General features: G+C 38.6%; 1 protein-coding gene across 1 annotated transcript in view; it reads left to right on the top strand.

The window, feature by feature from the left end:
• The window catches only part of USP32 (ubiquitin specific peptidase 32), a gene marked incomplete at both ends in the record, with an annotated part of 179,685 nt that overhangs the window by 64,371 nt on the left and 92,264 nt on the right, over window positions 1–23,050 (top strand). The window contains 4 exons of the mRNA XM_080712815.1: window positions 693–820; window positions 2,908–3,013; window positions 13,213–13,331; window positions 15,506–15,665. Coding sequence (XP_080568941.1) covers window positions 693–820; window positions 2,908–3,013; window positions 13,213–13,331; window positions 15,506–15,665 — 513 coding nt within the window. The remainder of the gene's footprint in view (window positions 1–692; window positions 821–2,907; window positions 3,014–13,212; window positions 13,332–15,505; window positions 15,666–23,050) is intronic.

Raw genomic sequence — 23,050 nt, 5'->3', positions numbered from 1 at the left:
GGGATTGAACGCAGAGCTAAGTAAGCAAGTGCTTACACTGTACATACAGCTGAGCTACATTCCTAGTCTGAATAATAAACTTTTTTTTTTTTTTTCAGTACTGGGGATTGAACCCAGGAACATTCTACCTCTGAGCTACACAGCCCTTTTATATTTTTTAATTAATTAATTAACTAATTTTTAAAGTTTCTCTTTTATTTTGAAACCGGGTCTTTCTAAGTAGCAAAGGTAAGCTTTTGACCTGGGATCCTCCTGTTTCAGCCTCCCAAATTCTGCGTTGCAGCCTGTACCACCATGCCCATCTTAAATGTTCTTTTAGCCAGCTTGGCAGAGTATGCCTTGTAATCCTAGTGCTTAGGCTGATATAGTAGGATTGCAGAATCTTGGCCAGCCTCAGTAAGCTCCTGAGCCCCTCTACTTGGTGAGACCCTGTTTCAAAATAAAATGATACAGGTTGAATGTATAGCTCAGAGGTAAAATGCCTCTGGGTTTAATCAACCCTATACTACAAAAAAAAGTCAAGAATCTTTATACTTATTTACTAAATTAGATTTGAGAATATTAGAATTAATGACTGTCATTAAGTTTGTTTTACTTATCTGAAAGAGTATTGGTCAGTTTTTCAGAATTGGATTTTGAGATACTGCTTTTCCTTTCTGTTTTCTTACCCATCTTCTATTTCTGAATTGTAGTTACAGATGTAGAGCTGAAACGACTTAAAGATGCCTTCAAGAGGACCTGTGGACTCTCATATTACATGGGCCAGCACTGCTTCATCAGGGAAGTGCTTGGGGATGGAGTGCCCCCAAAAGTTGCTGAGGTAATCTTTTTGATTCAGCTTTTAATATAAAATAGTTGTTCACTTGACTAAGTTTTTTCCCCCAAGGGGTGTGTGTGTGTGTGTGTGTGTGTGTGTGTGTGTGTGTGTGTGTGTTAGTTACTGGGAATTGAACCCAGGGGCATTCTACTTTGAGCTAAACCCCAGCTCTATTTTATTTTTTATTTTGAAATAGGGTCTTGCTAAGTTGCTGAGACTGCCCTCAAACCTGCAGTCCTCATGTCTCAGCCTCCCAAATACTGGGATTACAGTTGTATGCTTTGCCTTGCCCAGAAGAAAAAATATTTTCTGAGGCAAAAGTTGTGAATGTATTTAGCTGGGCGTGGTGGTGCACGCTTGTAATCCCAGCATTCAGGAGGCTGAGACCCAGGGATCGTGGTTCGTGGACAGCCTCAGCTACTTAGTGAGCCCCTCTGCACCTCAGTGAGACCTGGTTTCAAAATAAAGAATAAAAAATAGGTCAGGGAGTGTAGCTCGGAGGTCGGATGCCCCTGGGTCCCATCCCCAGACCCGCCAAAAAAAAAAAAAAAAAGAAAAAAGAAAAAAGAAAAAAGTTATGAGCTTATTAATGTGGAATTTTTACTAATTTACAAAGTGGAGTCAGGATTTAATTTCTGCCCTATGACGGCATTTGTCAGAAGGGCTGTACTTCAGCCTAGGTCTTGCAGTGAGGAAATGTTGCATGTTGTTTCCACAAATGTGTAACAGAATGAAACTAAGGCTCAGGAACTTAAGTAATTTGCATAACACCACACAACTAGTATTTTAATAGAACTTGGTTTCAAATTCAAGTCTCTCAGACTCCAGAGGCCAGGGTATAGACTAGTATTCCTCACTTGCTCTACTCCTACCCCCCACCCCCAGGGAGCAGTGGCATAACTCTATGCTCTGTACTCACAAGACAGCTAAAAGAGAAAGGCCCAAGGCCCAAGGCTGCAGAGCAGCAGCTGAGAGGAGGCACAGCCTTTTCCTAAGCTAGAGAGTCCTACACACACCTGTCTTTTTACTCAGTGATAAGATTAGAGGTAGGATTTTAGTATAAGTTTTTCTCTTTGAAAATATAGATGGATTTCCTTCTCTTCTGAAGCAATCATATTATTTAGTGGAATGACATCATTGCCTGAAAGGAGGCTAGTGAGATCATAACTACCAAAAGAAATTTTATACATTAATATCAGAGTAGGCCAGCACTCTATCTACATATCCATGGCTCCCAAATGTTTAAGAAGATACTTTATCTTAACTTTATTTTCTGGTACTGGGGATTGAATTTAGGAACATTCTGTCTCCTAGCAACACCCCCGCCCCAGCCCTATTATTATTATTATTATTATTATTATTATTATTATTATTATTTACATGGTACCAGGCATTGAACCCAGCAGAATTCTACCTCTTAGCTACATCCCAGCCCTATTTTTTTATTCTTTATTTTGAAACAAAGTTTCCTGTCTCAGCCTCCCAAGTATTGGGATTATAAGCATGTGCCACCAGCCTGGCTCTTCTTTAACTTTTACTAAGTAAAAATCATTAGAGGGTTGGTATTTATTTATTTATTTATTTATTTATTTATTTATTTGTCTGTTTTTGCAGTACGGGGGATGGAACCCAGGGGCATTCTACCTTTGAGCTATACCCCAGCCCTGTATTTTTTATTTTGAAACAGGGTCTCACTGATTTGCATAGGGCCTCACTAAGTAGCTGAGGCTGGCCGTGAACTGTGATCCTCCTGTCTTAGGTTGAAGAAAGTTCTGTAGTTGCACAAAATTCTTAGCACATTATTGCTGCAACTTAAGGAGGACTTTTTTTCTTCTTTTTTGTCCTTTTGGAATTTGGTAAGAACTCCAAAAGGAAAGAATAACTATTCAGTATATATATGAATACATTCTTGGCTGAATATAATAACAAGGTGCAAAAGAGAAAGAAGAGAGAGAAACTTGACATTTTTTTCTAGAATTTACCAGAACCTTTTATGGAGATGGAGATAAAATTCATTAAAGGCTATAACCATCTCAAATTCTTAAACAACTGAAGCATCTCCTAAGGTTAGTGTTGCAATTTTCTTCTAGGTGATTTACTGTTCATTTGGTGGAACATCTAAAGGACTACACTTCAATAACTTAATAGTTGGGCTTGTCCTCCTTACAAGAGGCAGAGATGAAGAGAAAGCAAAATGTGAGTACTTTCATTACCTCAAAGTGATAATAATATCTTGTATGTGCAGAATAATTTACCTCAATAATTCTGGTGATAGACAAAAGATTTGAGTTGATATTCTTTCAAGGAATATATACAAGTGGCAGTAAACATTGGAAAAAGGCTCAATATAATTAGGCATTAGAGAAATGTAAACTAAGACTGCATCACACCTACTAGAGTGGCTAAAATAAGAAGGATAACAAGTATTGACAAGGAAGTGGGAAAATTGTTCCCTTCATATATTGCTGGTGACATTGTAAAATAGTACAACCACATTTTTTTATGGTACTGGGGATGGAACCCAGGGATATTGTACCTCTTAGCTATATCCCCAGCCCTATTTTTTAGTCTATTTATTTATTTACTTATTCATTTATTTTTTTTATTTATTTATTTATTTATTTATTTATTTATTTATTTATTTATTTATTTTGCCGGTCTGGGGATGGAACCCAGGGGCATTCGACCTCCAAGCTACACCCTCCGCCCTATTTTTTATTCCTTATTTTGAAACAAGGTCTCGCTGAGTTGCAGAGGGCCTCACTACGTAGCTGAGGCTGTCCACAAACCGTGATCCTCTGGTCTCTGCCTCCGGAATGCTGGGATTACAAGCGTGCGCCACCACGCCCGGCAGTACTGGCAGTATGATGACTTTTTAATGATCAAGTAACCATATGAATCAGCAGTCCCACTCAAGTGTAAATCTAAGAAAAGGTAATATAAAAAATATGTGTAAATATTCATAATAGCATTTTTCAAAATAGTCACAAAGTAAAAATAATCTGAATGTCCCATCGACTGATGATGGATGAATAGACTGTAGTATTTCCTACAGTGCATTATTACTCTGTGTTAAAAGGGAATGGAAGCCAGGTGTGGTGGAGCACGCTTATAATCCCAGTACTTGGGAGGCTGAGACAGGAGGATTGCACAGGTTCAAAGCCAGCCTCAGCTACTTAGTGAGACCCTGTTTTAGTGTAGCCTGGAGGTAGAGGCCCCTGGGTTCCATCCCCAGGGCCACAATAATAAATAAATAAATAAATAAATAAATAAATAAATAAATAAATAAATAAATGGGAATGGAGTGCTGATTCATGTTACAACATGGATGGACCTTAAAAACATTTGACTGATTTGGGCATAATGTTATATGTTATCATCCCAGTGCTTAGGAGGCTGAGATGGGAGAATTGCAGGTTTGTGGCCAGCCCCTGCAACTTAGTGAGGCCATTTTTCTAAATTAATAAGTTTGGGGATGTAGCTCAGAAATAGTACTAACAAAACAAAACAAAAATCACTGAGTAGTAGATAGTAGTCACATTAGGCCACATATTATGATCCTACTTATATTAAAATTTTAGATTATTCCAACCCATAGTAGCAGGACATAATGCATTGGTGATTGCTCCATTCTTTCTGGTTTGATGAAAATGTTCTGGAATTAGTAGTGATTGTTGTATATAACTTTGTGAATATACTAAAAATCACTAAATTGTATACTTGAAAAAAATGAGCGCGTGTGATGGTATTCATCTGTAATCCTAGTACTTGGGAGGCTGAGACAGGAGGATCTCAGGTTCGATGACAGCCTCAGCAAGTAGTGAGACTCTCAGCAACCTAGCAAGACCCAGTTTCAAAATAAAAAAATAGCCGGGCGTGGTGGCGCGCGCTTGGGAGGCAGAGAAAGGAGGATTGCACAGGTTCGAAGCCAGTCTCGCTGGCTTAAGAGACCCTGTTCCAAATAAAAATATAAAACAGGTCTTGGAGTGTAGCCCAGAGAAGGGTTCTATCCCCAGTACCACAAATAAATAAATTAATTAATTAAAATAAATTAAAAATAATAAGAAGTAAATAAATAAATAAACAATAGGGTTAGGGGTGTAGCTTGGATGTAGAATGCCCCCAGGTTCAATTCCTCAGTACCACAAAAACAAAATAAAACAAAAGGTGAATTTTATGGGATGTGAATGATAATGATATCTTTTTTTTTTTCTTTTGCTGTACTAGGGATGGAACCCAGGGGCATTCTACTTCCAAGCTATACCCCCAGCCGTATTTTTTATTCTTATTTAAAAACAGGGTCTCACTAAGTTGCAGAGGGCCTCATTAAGTTGCTGAGGTTGGCTGTGACCTGTGATTCTTCTGTCCCAGTTTTCCAAGTACTAGGATTACAAGTGTGTGCCACCATGCCTTGCTCAAAACTGCTTTTTGTTTTGTTTTTTTTGGTACTGAGTATTGAACCCAGAGGCATTCTATCTCCAAGCAACATCATTAGTGCTTTTTTTTTTTTTTTTTTTTTTTTTTTTTGAAATAGAGCCTCACTAGTTTGCTAAAATTTTGGATAAGTTTCTGAGGCTGGTCTTGAACCTGTGATTTTCCTGTCTCAGCATCCCAACTGTTGAGATTACAAGTGTGTACCACCAAGATGGGTCCAAAGCTGCTACATTTAAAAAATTCTAATAACATACTTTGTAGCCTACTCTTTCCTTACTTTACAAACAAAACTAAAAATTCACTTGCTTAATATAAATACTTTGTACAAATTTTTGATAAACAATCTAGTTTAATTTCATTGGTAAATGAGCTAAGCTCTGAAATTGTTAGCGCCTCATATGTTACCTTTAAATACTTCTAAGCAGCCGGGCGTGGTGGTGCATGCTTGTTATCCCCACGCTTGGGAGGCAGACAGGAGGATCGCGCAGGTTCGAAGTCAGCCTCACTGGCTTAAGAGACCCTGTTTCCAAATAAAAATATAAAAAATAGCTGTCTGGAAATGTAGCCCAGAGGTAGAAGGGTTTCCAGGAACCCCAGTACCACCAAAAAAAAAAAAAACAAAAACAAAAAACAAAACAAAACAAAAAACCTAAAAAACAAAACACAACAACTAAGCAGGGAAATAGTATAATAAGAAGGTATCATTTGTCCCCCAAACATGAAAGGGAAGATCATCTTAGTTGGCCAGTGTCTGTCTGTGTTTCTTAGGGTATGGATTTATTTACTTTTTAAAATTTTTCACTTAGCCAGGCTGGTGGTACATACTTGTAATCCCAGCATTTGGGAGCCTAAGACAGGAGGATAGTGGTTTGTAGCCAGCCTCAACTACTTAATGAGGCCCTTTGCAATTCAGTGAAACTGTTTCAAAAATAAAATATATGGCTGGGGGTGTAGCTCAGAGGTAGAATGTCCCTGGGTTTCATCCCCAGTGCCACACCAAAAACAAATTTCATTTAGTTATTTATAGTATCCTTTGTGAGTACCCCAAAGATAAATCTGTTCTTACTGAAAGCACTGCAAATTTCATTCAGGATTTCCCTGGAGAAGTATATACGAAGCTGTTTATATCACACAGAATGTAATATTTTGTTTGAGAAATTCATTTTTTTATTCTTGGCCACTGGATGCTATATATATATATATATTTTTTTTTTTTTCCCCTCTCTTCTTTCTTCCCTTTCTAATTTGCTGCTTATGGCTGAATGCTTGTGCTTTAGCCACCAGTTCAAATGTTGAAATTGTAGCTCCCAAGCCAGGTACTTAGGTATAACTTTGTGAATATATTAAAAATCACTGAATTGTTATTTTCAAAGGGTGAGCTGGAGCCAGGCCTATTGGCACATGCTTGTAATCCCAGCATTTGGGAGGCTGAGACAGGAGGATCCTGGTTCGTGGACAACATCAGCTACTTAGTGAGGCTCTTTGCAACTCAGAGAGTCCCTGTTTGAAAATAAAGAATAAAAAATAGGCTGCAGCTACCTCAGAGGTAAAATATCCCTGGGTTCTATCCCCAGTACCGCCAAAAAAAAAAAAAAAGTGGGCTGGATACCCTTTCACATTCTGATAATCTCATTATTTGAGAAGTAGAGTCAGTAGGATTGCAGGTTTGAGCACTGCCTCAGCAATTTAATGAGGCCCTCAGCAACTTAGTGAGACTGTTTCAGAATAAAAAAAAAAAAAAGAATAAAATAGGCCTGGGGTTATGGCTCAGAGATATAATACCCCAGAGTTCAATCCCAGATAACACACACACACACACACACACACACACACACACACACACACACACACCCACCCCCACCTCACTCCCAAAGGGATTCAACCTTTGGGAGGTGGGTAAGTTTTGCGGGCTGATTATAAGTGCTCGTTCATTGAATGAGATTAAGTGCCCTTATCAAAGAGGCCTCACACCTCTCACCATCTCTATCATGGAAGGACACAATGTGAAGATGACCTTCTATGAATCAGGAACTGGCTTCTCACTAGACACCAAATTTGCTGGTCCAAATTTGCTGGTCCTCGGTCTTGGACAGCTCAGCCTCCAGAACTGTGAGAAGTAAATGTCTGTTGTTTATAAGCTCCTCAGTTGTGATTATAGGATCCCAGACAGACCAAGACATTGTTTCTTCTGAATCTCTAGGAATCCTCTCTCTCTTGCTCCTGAATCTAGATTGTACCTTTCTTTCCTTTTTTTGTGGTACTGGAGATTGAATCCAGGGGAATTCTACCTTCAAGCTATACTTTCAGCCCTATTTTAGTCTTTTTTTTTCCCCCACGGTATTGGGAATTGAACCCAGAGCCTTATGCATGCTAGGCAAGCACTCTTACACATCCCCAGCCCCTAGTCCTTATTTTGAAACAGGGTCTCATTAAATTACAGAGGGCTTCACAAATTGCTGAGGCTGTGCTCAAACCTGCAATCCTCCCGTCGCCGCTTCTCAAGTAATGAGATTATAAGCATGTGCCGGCATATCCCAAGTACACTATCCCAAGTACTGGGATTACAAGTGTGTGCCACCATACCCAGCTTTCTATCTTATTTATTTTTTTATTTTTTATTTTTTTTAAATTTTTTGGTGGTACTGGGGTTCCTGGAAGCCCTTCTACCTCCGGGCTACACTCCCAGACCTATTTTAACATTTTTATTTGGAAACAGGGTCTCCTAAGCCAGCGCGTGCGGCCGGCTTCGAACCTGCACGATCCTCCTGTCTCTGCCTCCCAAGAGCGGGGATTACAAGCTTGCACCACCATGCCCGGCCTCCCAGACCTATTTTATACTTTATTTGGAAACAGGGTCTCACCAAGTTGCTGAGAGCCTCACTCAGGAGCTGAGGCTGGCTTTGAACTTGTGTGATCCTCCTGTCTGCGCCTCCCAAGCGCGGGGATTACAAGCGTGCGCCACCACGCCCAGCGATTTCTATCTTATTTAAAAAAACAGTTCTGAGCCAGGTGTGGTGGCACACACTTGTAGTCCCAGCATTCAGGAGGCTGAGATGGAAGGATCGCGGTTTGTGGACAGCCTTAGTTGCTACTTAGGCCCTTTGCAACTCAGTGAGACCCTGCTTCAAAATAAAGAATTAAAAAATAGGGCTGGGGGTGTAGCTCAGAGGATGGGTTCCATCCCCAGTACCGCAAAAAAAAAAAAAAAAGAAAAGAAAAGAAAAGAAATCTGGCTGGGGATGTATTTAGAAGTAGGATGCTCCTAGTTTGAATTCCCATTATCACACACACACACCAAAAAAAGGTTATATTGAGGTATAAGAGGTATAATAAGAGAAAATACATTTATATAAAATAAATGTTTATATAAATACTTAATTAAATTTGTACTATTAAACCATTACCACAATCAAGATAATGAACATATCATTTAACACAATTGTATGTATTAGAATGTAACTGTGATTTTTTTTTCCTCCAAAATTAACATCCCTCCCTCAGTACACACAAATTGTCTTTAGGCAGCAGTAATTAAAAATAAAAATTTTGAGCCAGGAATGGGATGCATGCCTGTAATTCTGAGACTGGAGGATCACAGCTTTGAGGCCAGTTTTAACAATGTAGTGGGATACTCAGCAACTTAGCAAGATCCTATTTAAAAATAAAAAATAAGAGAGCTTGGAGGTAGAATGGTCCTGGGTTCACTCCTCAATACCAAATTAATCATTCTATTTGGTCAATCAATTATGTGAGCAAAGTGGCACACACCTCTTATCCCAGCTACTCTGTAGGCTGAGGCAGGAGTGTCATAATTTTGAGGCCAGTCTTGGCAACATAGTGAGACCTTATCTCAAAATTAAAAGAAAATTGAGAGCAGGGTGTGGTGGCGCACGCTTGTAATCCCCATGCTTGGGAGGCTGAGACAGGAGGATCACACAGATTCGAAGCCAGACCCTGTTTCCACATAAAAAAGTATAAAATAGGTCTGGGAGTGTAGCCCGCAGGAGTGTAGCCTGGAGGTAGAAGGGCTTCCAGGAACCCCAGTACCACACAAACAAACAAACAAACAAACAAAAAAACAAAAAAACAGGAATATAGGTCAGGGGTAGTGAATCTCTGGGTTGAATTCTTTTACTAATTAAATTTTTTGTGGTACTGGGGATTAAACTCAGGGATATTCTGCCTCTGAGCCATACCCTTAGTCCTATTTTATTTTTATTTTTGTTTATTTATTTTTGTAGTACTAAGGGTGGAACCCAGGGGCTTTTCTACCTCCAGACTATACTCCCAGACCTATTTTATACTTTATTGGAAACAGAGTCTTACTAAGTTGCTGAGAGCTTAAGTACCTGAGGCTGGTTTTGAACCTGTGCAATCCTATCTCAGCCCCTGAAGTGCTGGGATTACAAGCGTGCACCACCACACCCAGCTTTTATTTTTATAACAGGGTCTCACTAGTTTGATGAGAGTCTACTGAGTGTATCCTCAAATCCACAATCCTCCTGTCTCAGCCTCCCAAGTACTGGGATTATGGGAGTGTACCACCATACCTGTCTCAGGGTTGAATTCTTAGTACCTCAGTCTGTCAGTTAATAATTAAAATTGGGGAGAATAATAAACACAACATACGTATTTTTAAATTTTTCTTTTTTTATTCTGGGGATGGAACCCAGGGGCATTCTACCTCTGAGCTATACCCTCAACCCTATTTTATTCTTTTTACTTTGAAACAAGGTCTCACTAAGTTGCAGAGGGTCTCACAAAGTTGCTGAGGCTGGCCAAGAGCTTGTGATTCTTTTTCAGCCTCCCAAGTGCTGGGATTACAAGCATGTGCCACCACACCTGGCTTCCGAGTAAAATTTTATTGTGTGTATATACCACATTTTAAAATTTATTCATCTGTTTTTGGACACCTAAGTTCAATAAGTTCTTTATTGTGAATTGTGCTGCTATAAATATGACTATGCATGTGTCATTGTAATATTTTGACTGCAGTTCTTTTGGAAAGAGATACAGCTGGGTCATATGGTATGGTGGTTCTATTCATAATCTAAGAAACTTCCAGACTGATCTTCATAATTGTACTAATTTACAATCCCATTAATCATGTCTAACAGCTTCTATTTCCCCACATTCTTGCCAGTATTTTTTTTTTTTTTGGTACTGGGGATGGAACCCAGGGACAGTCTACCTTTGAGCTACACCCCCAGACCTATTTTTTTATTCTTTTATTTTGAAACTGGGTCTCACTGAGTTGCAAAGGGCCTCACTAAGTAGCTGGTAGCTGAGGCTGTCCTTGAATCGCAGTCCTCTGATCTCAGCCTCCCAAATGCTGGGAATGCACCACCATACCCTGCACTTTATTATTATTATTATTATTATTATTATTATTATTATTATTATTATTTTTTTTGGTGGTACTGGGGGTGGAACCCAGGGGCTTTCTACCTCTGGGCTATACTCCAGACCTATTTGATATTTTATTTGGAAACAGGGTCTCACTAAGTTGCTGAGAGCCTCACTAAGTAGCTGAAGCTGGCTTCGAACCTGTGTGATCCTCCTGTCTCAGCCTCCCAAGCGTGGGGATTACAAGTGTGCACCACCATGCCCAGCTCTATTGTTTGTATTCTTGATGATCGCCATTTTAGCAGGAGTTGAATGGAATCTCATCCCCCCCCCTTTTTTTTGCTACATTGGGGACTGAGTCCAGGGCCATTCTACCTCCAAGCTACACCACCAATCCTATTTATTATTCTTTATTTTGAAACAGGATCTCACTAAGTTTCAGAGAGCCTCACTAAGAGGCTGAGGCTGGCGGTAAAACCACAGTCCTCCTGTCTCAGCCTCCCAAATACAGAGATTATAAGCATGGTCCACCATGCCTTGTTTCGGTGTAGTTTTGATTTGCATTTCCCTGATTGCTAAGAATATTGAATACCTGATTTCAAATTATACTACAGAGCTGTAGTATCAAACATGGTAATGGTACAAAAATAGACTTTTAGACCAATGGGAAGAATAAATGATACAGAAACATTTCCTCATACTTACAGTCAACTGATTTTTGGCAACAAAGCCAAAAACATATGCTGGAGAAAGACAGCATTTTCAACATATGGCGCTGAGAAAACTGGATATCCATATGTAGAGGAATGATATTAGACACCAGTCCCTCACTCTACAGATTCAGCTCAAGATGGATAACAAGCCTTGAAATAACTAAGAATAAATAAATAAAATTAAGAAGCTTCTGCACAGCAAAAGAAACAATTGAGAGTTTAAAGAGGGAGGCTCCAGAATGGGAGAAAATCTTTATCAGCTACTCCTGTGATAGAGGACTAATATCTAGAATCTACAAAGAACTTAAAAAACTTAACACTAAGCCAGGTGTGATGGTGCATGCTTGCAATCTCTGTACCTGGGAGCTTGAGACAGGAGGATGACAGGTTTGTAGCCGGTCTCAGGTTACTTAGTGAGGCCCTCCACAACTTAGTGAAACCCTGTTTCAAAGTTAAGAATAAAAGCCGAGTGTGGTGGCACACGCTTGTAATCCAGGCATTCGGGAGGCTGAGATCAGAGGATCATGGTTCACGGACAGCCTCAGCTACTTAGTGAGGCCCTTTGCAACTCAGTGAGACCTGGTTTCAAAATAAAGAATAAAGAAATAGGGCAGAGGGTGTAACTTGGAGGTCAAATGCCTCTGGGTTCCATCCCTGAATCCGGAAGAAAATAAATAAAAAATAATAACAGGCCTGGAAATGAGGCTTGGTGGTAGAATGCCCCTGGGTTAATTCCCAGTATTGCAAAAAACAAACAAACAAACAAAACACAGAACACTAAAAATAAGTAAATAACCCAATCAAAAAATGAGCAATTGAACTGAATAGACCATTCTTAAAAGAAAAAATTAAAAATAGCCAACAAATATGTGAAAAAAATGTTCAATGTCATTAGCATTCAGTTTACCAATTTTTGGTTGACAAACATTTAATTTTTTTTAAATTTTGCTTTTCAAAATAATACTTTAAAGAGCCGTGTGTGATGGTGCACACTTGTAACCCCAGTGTTTGGGAGGATTGCACAGGTTCAAAGCCAGCCTCAGCTACTTAGTGAGGCTCTCAGCAACTTAGTGAGACCCTGTTTCCAAATAAAGTATAAAATAGGTCTGGGAGCATAGCCCGGAGGTAGAAAAGCCCCTGGGTTTCACTCCCAGTACCACTTAAAAAAAAAAATAATAATAATAATACTTCAAGCTGGGCATGGTGTATGCCTATAATACCAGTGAGAAGAGCTGGGACAGGAGAATCACAGGTTTGAGGAAAGTCTCAGCAATATAGTAAGACCCTGTTTAAAAACAAAAAATAAAAAGATTGAAGTGTATAGCTCAGAGATAGAATCCCCCTAGGTTCAATCTCCAGTACCAAAATTAAAAAGAAAAGGAAAACTTTAGTGAACATCTTGTATTTTGTTTATGGTTATCAGAGTTTCTCAAGGATAGAAATGGAATTGCACTGAAGTGGAGTCTCTGTCATGTCGTCATCTTTTCTAAATTTGACAAATTGCTCTCCAGAGGAGTTGCATTTATTTTTATTTCCGTTAGCAGTCTCTAAGAGATCCTTTTTATCCCAATCTTTGCTAATATGTGGTGTTATCACACATAAACATTTTTACAAAATTGTTATGCTTTTTGTTTGTTTGTGGTATTGGGGATTGAACTCAGAGCCTTGTGCATACTAGGGAAACCGTCTACCACTGGGGTACATCCGCAGCCCAAATTTGCCGTGTTTGAAAAGATACCACAATGCTGTCTTAATTTGTGTTGCTGGGTTATTTTGAGGAATATTATTAAAGTGCTTGACTCTAATGTTCACTCAGTTATGGTACCTTTCTCTTCTCTCACTACTTTTATCTGGGTATACTTGATTTGTGTTAAGATTAATTTATTTGTTTCTTTCTCCTAGACATTTTTAGTCTCTTTTCAAGTGAATCCGGGAGCTATGTTGTACGGGAAGAAATGGAAAGAATGCTCCATGTGGTTGACGGTAAAGTCCCAGATACGCTCAGGAAGTGTTTCTCAGAGGTACATGTAAAGGTTTGCATTTTGTCCCTCCCTGCTGACGGTGTTACCTCTTGGTTTCATAAAGAGTTCAGACATAACGAGAGGGTGTCGTGTGTACTGTGCTTTGCCTTTTTATTAACGCTTCAATTCTCTTTGTGCTGTGCTCAGCAGCCCATGGCTCTCACTGCTGCCCTGGGAGTCTGAAAAGTCTCAGTTCGACTGTAGAAGCAACTATTTAAACATATGTGATGAAACACACTCACACTGACGCCCCCTCCCCATGGTAACCTGCACCAGAGCTTACATTGTAGTGACATTGCTTTTCATCATGGATTTCATCACTCATGGCCTTTGGCCATTCTGTGACCTGTTTTATCAGGCCCATTTTATTATTTATTTTACTTAGATGATTTGCACAATGAAATATTTGGGCTAAAATTTGTCATTTTTACTTAAAAATATGTTGTTTTATTGTATCTTTAACAATAGTAAACTGAAGAATAGAGAAGATGGAAATGGTGGTCCACACCTGTAATCTTAGCTACTCTGAAAGCCGAGGCAGGAGGATCACAATTTTGAGGCCACTCTGGGCAACTTAGTGAGACCCTGTCTTGGAATAACAAAATAAGCAGAATTGGGGATAACTTGATGGTTGAGTACTTGGAAGAAAGAAAGAAGGAATGGAAGGTGGAGGGAGAAAAGAAGAAAGGAAGGGGAGGGCCTCACTACGTAACTAAGGCTGTCTGCAAACTGCAGTCCTTGCTCTTAGCCTCCGGATTGCTGGGATTACAAGCATGCGCCACCATGCCCAGCTCGTGTGTCTGGTTTGTTTGGATTGTGCTGATATTAAATGTTCTGAAACTACCAGGCTAAACATAAGAGGGTGCTACTAAGCAATGGAGTGTTGTTTCTGCCATATATCACTTAAGTTACTAGTTGTTTCAGTTCTTTAATATTTTTAACTATCCACTACTATCTTTAATATTTAATTATATTAGAGCTCCTAGGCTCTTGAATGTGATTCTTTGTTGTATTCACTGTGAGTTTTTTCTTTTTCTCATAGAAATATCTAGCCCTCACTTAGACGCTCTTGTCCAAGCAAAGAGATTGACTTGGACTATCTATGTGATGCTCTTTTTCAGCCTGGATATAAATTTCTTTCTCTCCAGAGAATCTAGTAAAAGAAGTATTTATAAAGAAAATAAAGAAGCCAAGCGTAGTGGGGCATGCTTATAATCCTAGTACTTGGAGGCTGAGATAGGAGGATAGCAGGTTTGTAGCCAGTCTCAGCAACTTAGTGAGACTGTTTCAAAATAAAGAATAAAAAAGCCGGGCGTGGTGGCATACACTTGTAATCCCTGCGCTTGGGAGGCTGAGACAGGAGGATCGCACAGGTTCAAAGCCAGCCTCAGCTACTTAGTGAGGCTCTCAGCAACTTAGTGAGACCTGTTTCCAAATAAAATATAAAATAGGTCTGGGAGTATAGCCTGGAGGTAGAAAGCCCCTGGGTTCCATCCCCAGTACCACACACACAAAAAAAGGAATAAAAAATAGGGCTGAGGCTGTAGCTTGGAGGTAGAATGCCTCTGAGTTCAGTCTCCAGTACTGAAAAGAGAAAAAAGAAAGCAAAGAAATGGAAGCCAGCTTCTTTTTGTCCTCCATTTAGCTTGTGAATATATTATACCTTCTGGAATCGTGATTGTCTACTCACAGAGGATTTCTGGATAGTTGTTTTTTAATTTGCAAATTAAACTTAAAAGAATGTTTAAATTCCATATAGATTTAATTAAAATATGCTAATTCAGACAGGTTGTGAAGTGCTAAAGAGGAGGAATAGATCAAGTAAAAAATTAGGCTTATTAAATTTTTGAAAGAAATACAGTTTATTGATTTCAAGATATACATTAGCAAATAAAATGTGGCTTGTTATTGGCCATGACTGTTTCAATAAATTGATGACTAATTCACAATTGGCACATAGATTTTATGCAGATGGGAGTTCTGAAAAATAGTTATTTTTTAAAAGTTATTTTTGGATTTCTAAGTATGAGAACCCTGAGATGTTATATACATAATCCTTCCTTTGTAGGTGGTAGAAAGGTAAATGTCAACTAGTAGCAAATTTCAGATTGTGCAGGTTACAAGTAAGAAGCCCTAAAATTGACTAAGCTTATATTTTCTCATTTTAATTTTAGGGTGAAAAGGTAAATTATGAAAAGTTTAAAAACTGGCTTCTTCTAAACAAAGATGCGTTTACATTCTCTCGTTGGCTGCTATCTGGAGGTGTATATGTTACCCTCACTGATGATAGTGATACTCCCACATTCTACCAAACTCTGGCTGGAGTCACACATTGTAAGTAATAGCATTTCATTGTTTTCTGTTTACCTTTTAATGTAATTACCTGGTAATATCAGAATACACTCATGAAGAAGAAATGTTTTGTCAGTGCTTTTTTCTTCTAGTATGTAATACAGTGAAATGCTGGAGCATGGAAAACTTAGCCATTGACCTGTTGTTTTCAAGCTGTGTTAGATTCCTAGAGCTGTTGCAGCAAATGACCACAATTAACTAAAATGAGAAATGTGCCCTCTCATAGTTGGTATAGGCTGTGAAATCAAGGTATTAACAGGGCAGTGTTAGACTTCATCCATGCCTCTTCCAGTTTTTGGTAACTCCAAGAATCCCTTGGCTTGAGGCAGCATATCTCCATTCTGTCTTCACGTGGCAGCCCATGTGTGTTTCTGTGTCCTTTCCTCTTATAAGGACACCAGTCGTTAGACTTAGGGTACAACCTAAATCCAGGAATTCACTGTTAGTTCTTTAATTTATTACATCCTCAAAGACACTATTCCAGATAAGGTCACATTCTGAGGTTCAGGTAATCAGAAATCTTGGGGAGGCTCTATTCAATCCGCTATACAATTGGAAAATTCTACTGTTGTTCTTTCCAGTGGTTTTAGAGAACTGCTTACACTCTGATTTACTTCCTAACACTGAAATACCTTTCTTTTTTGCTTCTACCTATTAAATTGCAGCCATCCTGCTGGGCGTGGTGGCGCACGCTTGTAATCCCAGCATTCGGGAGGCTGAGATGGGAGGATCGCGGTTCACGCATAGCCTCAGCTACTTAGTGAGGCCCTCCGCAGTTTAGTGAGACCTTGTTTCAAAGTAAAGAATAAAAAATAGGGCAGGGGTTGAAGCTCGGAGGTTGAATGCTCCTGGGTTCCTGTAATCAATCAATCAATGAATTGCAGCCATCCTTGAAGACTTAAATTGCAGTGCCCCCTCTTTTTTCATGAAACCTTTTCTTGCATTCCTATCAAATCATCTTTCTCTGAATTTTTTAACAATTTATTTGTACTCTTCTTCATTGAACTTATCACTTTTGTCTCATATTAAAACAATTTGTAGCATTCTGTTTATTTTTTATATTGTCTCTCCTAAGTCATAGGCTCCTTTCAGGCAAAGTCTATATTATTATTATTCTCTTCTTCCAGTACCAACTGTAAGTAAATATGTGTTCATTTAACAGAGGACCTTGGGTGTCAACTAATATTTGTATCTATTCTTTTATGTGACTTATAACTTGGCTAATAATAATTAAATAACAGCTACTTTTTCCAGTTTTCATTCTATAGTTATCAAAAGTTCTGACTAAAGCTGAGCGTGGCGCATGCTTATAATCCCAGTATTTGGGAGGCTGAGACAAGGGGATCGCAGGTTTATGGCCTGCCTCAGCTGCTTGTGAGACCCTCTGCAACTTAGTGAGACCCTGCTTCAGAATAAAAAAAATAAAATGGGCTGGAGGTATAGTTCAGAGACAGAATGTGCCTGAGTTCAATCCCCAGTACTTCCCCAGTACTACCAAAAAAAAAAAGGCACTGAGCTTGATTCTATTATTATTATTATTATTATTATTATTATTATTATTATTATTATTATTATTTTACTCTTCTGTGGTATTGGGGGTTGAACCCAGGGGCATTGTACTTCCCAGCTATACTCCCAGCCTTTTTTAATGTTGTTTTGATACAGGGTCTTACTAAGTTACTGAGTACCTTGTTAAATTGCTGAGGCTAGCCTCAAACCTGAAATCCTCCTGTGTCAGTCTCCCTTGTACTGATATTAGAGGCATCTACCACCATACCTAGCCTGCCTTAGGACTTTAAACATCATGTTTTATTTCTGTTATAATATCCTGCCATATTCCTTTTCCTTTTACTAGTCAACTCTTTAGATGTTCTTCATGTACCTCTATAAATACAAGCTCTCTAGGACCTACTTACATAACTACTCCCAGAAAATCTTTTGTCTCTTCCTTTTTTGTATTTTCTACACTAGATTAACAATGACCAACTTCCACTTCTACTAGCCTCTAAACATATTTTACTTGTTCACAGTCTTTTCTATAGTTTTTAGTACAATTTCAGGCACATAATATGTTTTACTGAATATTTGCAGAATATTATATAGTTATAACTTTTTTTTTTTTTTTTTGCGGGTCTGGGGATGGAACCCAGAGGCATTCGACCTCCGAGCTACACCCCCTGCCCTATTTTTTTTATTCTTTATTTTGAAACCAGGTCTCAATGAGTCGCAGCGGGCCTCACTTAGTAGCTAAGGCTGTCTGCGAACCGCAATCCTCCTGTCTCAGCCTCCCAAATGCTGGGATTACAAGTGTGCACCACCACGCCCAGTTTATAGTTATAACTTTTTAAAATTTATTTTCAATTGATAAATGAATATAAAAATTTCAATAATAGCCTCAATACTTTTCTTTCCAAAAACACTTTGCATGATGGGAGCTTCTGATTGGTCACATGCAGATTGAGCACTTACCCCAGGAGGCACATCAGTCATCTTATTTAATCTCTGTGCCATCTCTGAGGTGCATTTTATATCCGGACTTAGAGACAGTTTATTTGACACATAGCTATTTTAATCTTTTATGAGGACCTTGTAATTGCAGATAAAAGGGGTTGTCATGTGGTAGTTGTGGTTGTGGTGAGCCATTTTCTTTGGACTTATTTAGACAGTGACTCTGTCTTGCAGATTCACTTTTCTGATTTCCTTTTTCCCCTCTAGGGTCTTAGAAATGATTGTTTTTTATTTCTCTCCAGTTATGAATTTCATTTGATCTAGGGAAGTTTGTTTGATTGCCCAATTATCAACAGTGAAATAAGTAATAGGTGGCTTGAAATTGTCATTTTAAGGACAAATATTAAGGAGTATTTTTCTTTACACTGATCATATTCTGTAGAATTCAGCTGCACTGGGAAGGAAAATATGTGTGCGAATAATGTTCCTCTTGTAAATATGTTTACAAATAAACTAAGAAAGGTTTTTCAGAGTTTCCCCAAGATGTCATAACTCTGTATAAGCCTGCTAACTCAGTAATGTCTTTCAGTAGTAGAATCTGGGTTCCAAAGTAATTTATGCCATGTTTTTGGTGAATATTAGGGCAAAGTAATTCAGTTTGAATATTCTCTTTTCATAACTCAAATATTGCTTCTATTTTTCATTTGCCTCAACTCAAAACATTTTTGTTATCATAGTTCCTTGACGTGTTTTACTTTACAGTGTTAACATTTTTTTTCCTTAGGAAAAAAAATGTTTCAGTGATTCTTAGACCATAAAGTGCCTAGTAAATCTGTGTGCCTCTCCTTCATTATCCTCTTATCTGTTAGTCGTATTGTAAGGCTTACAGCCATTTTAAGTAGATCTCAGAAGGTCACTGTTGCTGAGAGCTGGATGTTTGCTCAGAAGTGTTGAAGAACTGTATTACTATATGAAAACGCGTGGATATTGTACCTGGCTTTTTTGATAAAGGATTCATTTCTGGCATTAAAGAACCATTTTTGCCGCTGGAAACTTCCCTGAGGTGAGGCTTGGATAAGAGGAGGCCAGGGACAATTTAGAATGTTGGGAATATGGTATGCAGCTATTGTGACCCAGAAAAAATTACACCTATAGCTTGGTTATAAATTCATTCTTATTTAGCCAGTAGAGTAATACATTTTTGGTTGTGATTTACCAACTGCAGAGTTAAGTGAAATAAGGTTAGTTTAATTTCATCTTTTCAATATTTGGAGCTGCCAATTATTGTAAAATGTTGGTTAATAATAACATAGTATGTATAACTTACTTTAGATTTTTTTTTGCAAGTGATTGATTAAGGCATTTGCAGTCTATATCCAAAAAAAGTGACCAAATCACATAAGCATAAAAGTACTGAAGTGGGTTTAATTGGTGATCATGATCATGACCATTTGATCAATTTTTCTTCTAAATAGGTTCTACTTGTCTTTCCACATTTCTCCTTCAGCAAAGAAGGTGTGTGTGTGTGTGTTAAGGAGATTGGTGGTTTTCAAAGAAAAAAACACAGTTAATATAATTTTTATGTTTTTGTTTGTTTGTTGGTTGGTTGGTTGGTACTGGGGGTGGAACCCAGAGGCTTTCTACCTCTGGGCTATACTCCATACTCCAGACCTATTTTATATTTTATTTGGAAACAGGGTCTCACTAAATAGCTGAGGCTGGCTTCAAACCTGTGTGATCCTCCTGTCTCAGCCTCCCAAGCGTGGGGATTACAAGTGTGTGCTACCACGCCCAGCTTTATGTGTTTTAAGTTACTATTTTATATAAACACAAATTGATCAGAAATGCTTACCAAAACGCTGGGTGTCGTGGTGCCCACTTGTAATCCCCACACTTGAGAGGCGGAGACAGGAGGATCGCGCAGGTTCGAAGCCAGCCGCGCGCACTGGCTTAGGAGACCCTGTTTCTAAATAAAAATATAAAATAGGTCTGGGAGTGTAGCCCAGAGGTAGAAGGGTTTCCAAGAACCCCAGTACCACCACCAAAAAAAAAAAAAAGAAAAAAGAAAAAAAAAGAAATGCTTACCAAACATCTATTATATGTTCAATACTGTCTTCTGTCTTATTTCAGGGCCAGATTTTTTTTTTAATTGCCATTTCATTACTTGGAAGAGAGTTTAGAACTTGAGAAACTTAATGTTTCTCTGGAGGAAAAAGAAGAGATTTTTTTTTCTCTTTCTTCTACTCCCACCCCATTCATAAATGAACTGGACAGATACCTTATTAGGAAAAAGGGATAGTAGTGCTCTCATTTTACATATCAGATATCTATGATATTTTCTATATTGCTAAAATTTTAACTCTCTTCTTTGAAATATGCTTACTTATGGATATTTGAAGTAGATACTTCAGCTAAAAAAAATGAAAGTACATTTTTTTTATTTTGTTACATCCCCAGCCCTGTTTTTTATTGTTTATTTTGAAACAGGGCCTTACTGAGTTGCAGAGGGCCTCACTAAGTAGCTAAGGCTGGCTACAAACCTGCAATCTTCCCTGTCTCAACCTCCCAAGTACTGGGTTAATGCGCCACCATGCCTGCCATATTATTATTATTATTATTATTATTATTCTTCTTCTTCTTCTTCTTCTTCTTCTTCTTCTTCTTCTTCTTCTTCTTCTTCTTCTTCTTCTTCTTCTTCTTCTTCTTCTCCTCCTCCTCCTCCTCCTCCTCCTCCTCCTCCTCCTCCTCCTCCTCCTCCTCCTCCTCCTCCTCCTTCTTCTTCTTCTTCTTCTTCTTCTTCTTCTTCTTCTTAAGAATTAGCCTCGTTTATTGTAAAAACAAGCACAGAGACATACAGAAATGTATACCTTAGTCAAAGTCCCCCAGGACAGTTGTCTGCACCTTTGTCCCATGGTATGCCTCCTTGTTGATTCTGATTTTTTTCTCTAGTAGTGGGGATGGAACTCAGGGGCATTCCACGACTTAGCTCTAATCTCAGCCCTTATATTTTTTAGTTTTGGGAAAGAGTATTGCTGCATTGTCAAATTTGAAATCTTCCTGCCTTAGTCTTCCAAATAACTGGGATTATAGGTATATACTGCCAAGCACAGCCATTTATTTATAGCCTTAATAATATTTGTGAGGTTTCCTTAGAAAAATCTCATACTTGTTTATTTTAGATACTCATTTTTATAGAGTTTGATGTTGTTGATATACTTTATTGCTTTTATTTTTTCTTACATGTCACTGGAAAGGCATTGTTTTTTGTATTTTTACTTTGTATCATAACAGATTTTGAGCTCAATTGTAATTTGTAAATGGATTCTCCCATTTTTTGTGTGTGCATCTGCTTATATGCAAATAACCTTGTTTTCCAATATTATGTGTCATATTTTTATGTCTTGTTGTATTAGTGGTAATTTCCAGAATCATGTTAAATAATATTTGGAGGGAGGGACATTCTGCTTTGTGTTGGAAAGTACGAAGAAAAAAAATAAAGCCCTTTACTTCTACTGTAGTAACATGAACTAAGTACACAAACCAAATTAACCATACTTTTCTTTGAAACCATTAAAGATGTATAGATATCAGAAAACACAAACTCCAAAACAAAACTGAACTCCAGGTGGATGAGCCCTTTCTAGGAGATGAAGGGATGTAGAATGACTTCAGTTTGAGTCCAGATACTGAGATTTGGGATAAGGCCAGCAGAAAAGTTAGCCTGTTGGAGGTTAGTCTTTGCTGGGATGAGGAAGAGGAACCTACCAACCTTCTGAGAAACCTCTATCAGCTTTGGATCAGAAGAAACTCCAAATGCAAAGAGAATCCTTTCCACTCAGTACCACCCTCCAGGCTTCCACCCAGGAATTTCTCATGTGGAAATTTTGCTGAGACTGGAGGCAGGCTAAAAAGTTGAAGACCTTAATGACAAAAAAAAAAAAAGGTGGTTTACCAGGGGCTAGAGGGGAAGGAGGGATGGATGAATGGATAAAACACAGAAGATTCTTGGAAATTACTCTGTGATACTATACTGATGGATACATATCATTATAAATTTGCCCAAACCAATAGAATGTAGGGCACCAAGAATAACACTTGCCAGGCGTGGCAGCGCACGCTTGTAATCCCCGTGCTTGGGAGGCTGAGTACAGGAGGATTGCACAGGTTCGAAGCCAGCCTCAACTACTTAGTGAGGCTCTCAGCAACTTAGTGAGACCTTGTTTCCAAATAAAATATAAAATAGGTCTGGGACTGTAACCTGGAGGTAGAAAGCCTCTGAGTTCCACCCCAGTACCCCCCCACAATATATATATATATATATGTGTATGTATGTATGTATGTATGTATGTATGTATGTATGTATGTATATATATATATGATAAAAAATAGTGCTGGGGGTGGAGCTCAGAGGAAGAATGCCCCTGGGTTTCATTCCTAGTACTGCATCAACAACAAAAAAGAGTGACCCTTAATGTAAATTATGGACTTTGGGTGAAAATCATCTGTAAATGTAGGTTCTTCAGTTGTAACAAATGTACCACTCCAGAGGGAAGTATTGATAATCCAGTAGACTGTGTCTGGGGCGGGGGTTATAGGAAATATCTATACTCTTAAATAAATATACTTGTATTGGTGCACTGTAATTATTTTTTATTTTTTTTGGTGTTACTGGGGATGGAACCCAGGGGCCTTCTACCTCCAGGCTACACTCCCAGGACTAAATATATTTTATTTGGAAACAGGGTGTCTCTTAAGCCAGCAGAGGCTGGCTTCGAACCTGCGCAGTCCTCCTGTCTCAGCCTTCCAAGCGCAGGGATTACAAGCATGCGCCACCACGCCCGGCAGTAATTATATACCATATTGAAGTTTGGTGATAGAAACATACATGTCCATAGCACCCAGTCTGTTCCTCTCCCCTC

Source organism: Muscardinus avellanarius (assembly GCF_963383645.1).
Source record: "Muscardinus avellanarius genome assembly, chromosome: 16".
Taxonomy (NCBI): domain Eukaryota; kingdom Metazoa; phylum Chordata; class Mammalia; order Rodentia; family Gliridae; genus Muscardinus; species Muscardinus avellanarius.
The sequence above is the reverse complement of the archived record's forward strand: the minus strand, read 5'-3'. Positions and strand labels throughout refer to the sequence as shown.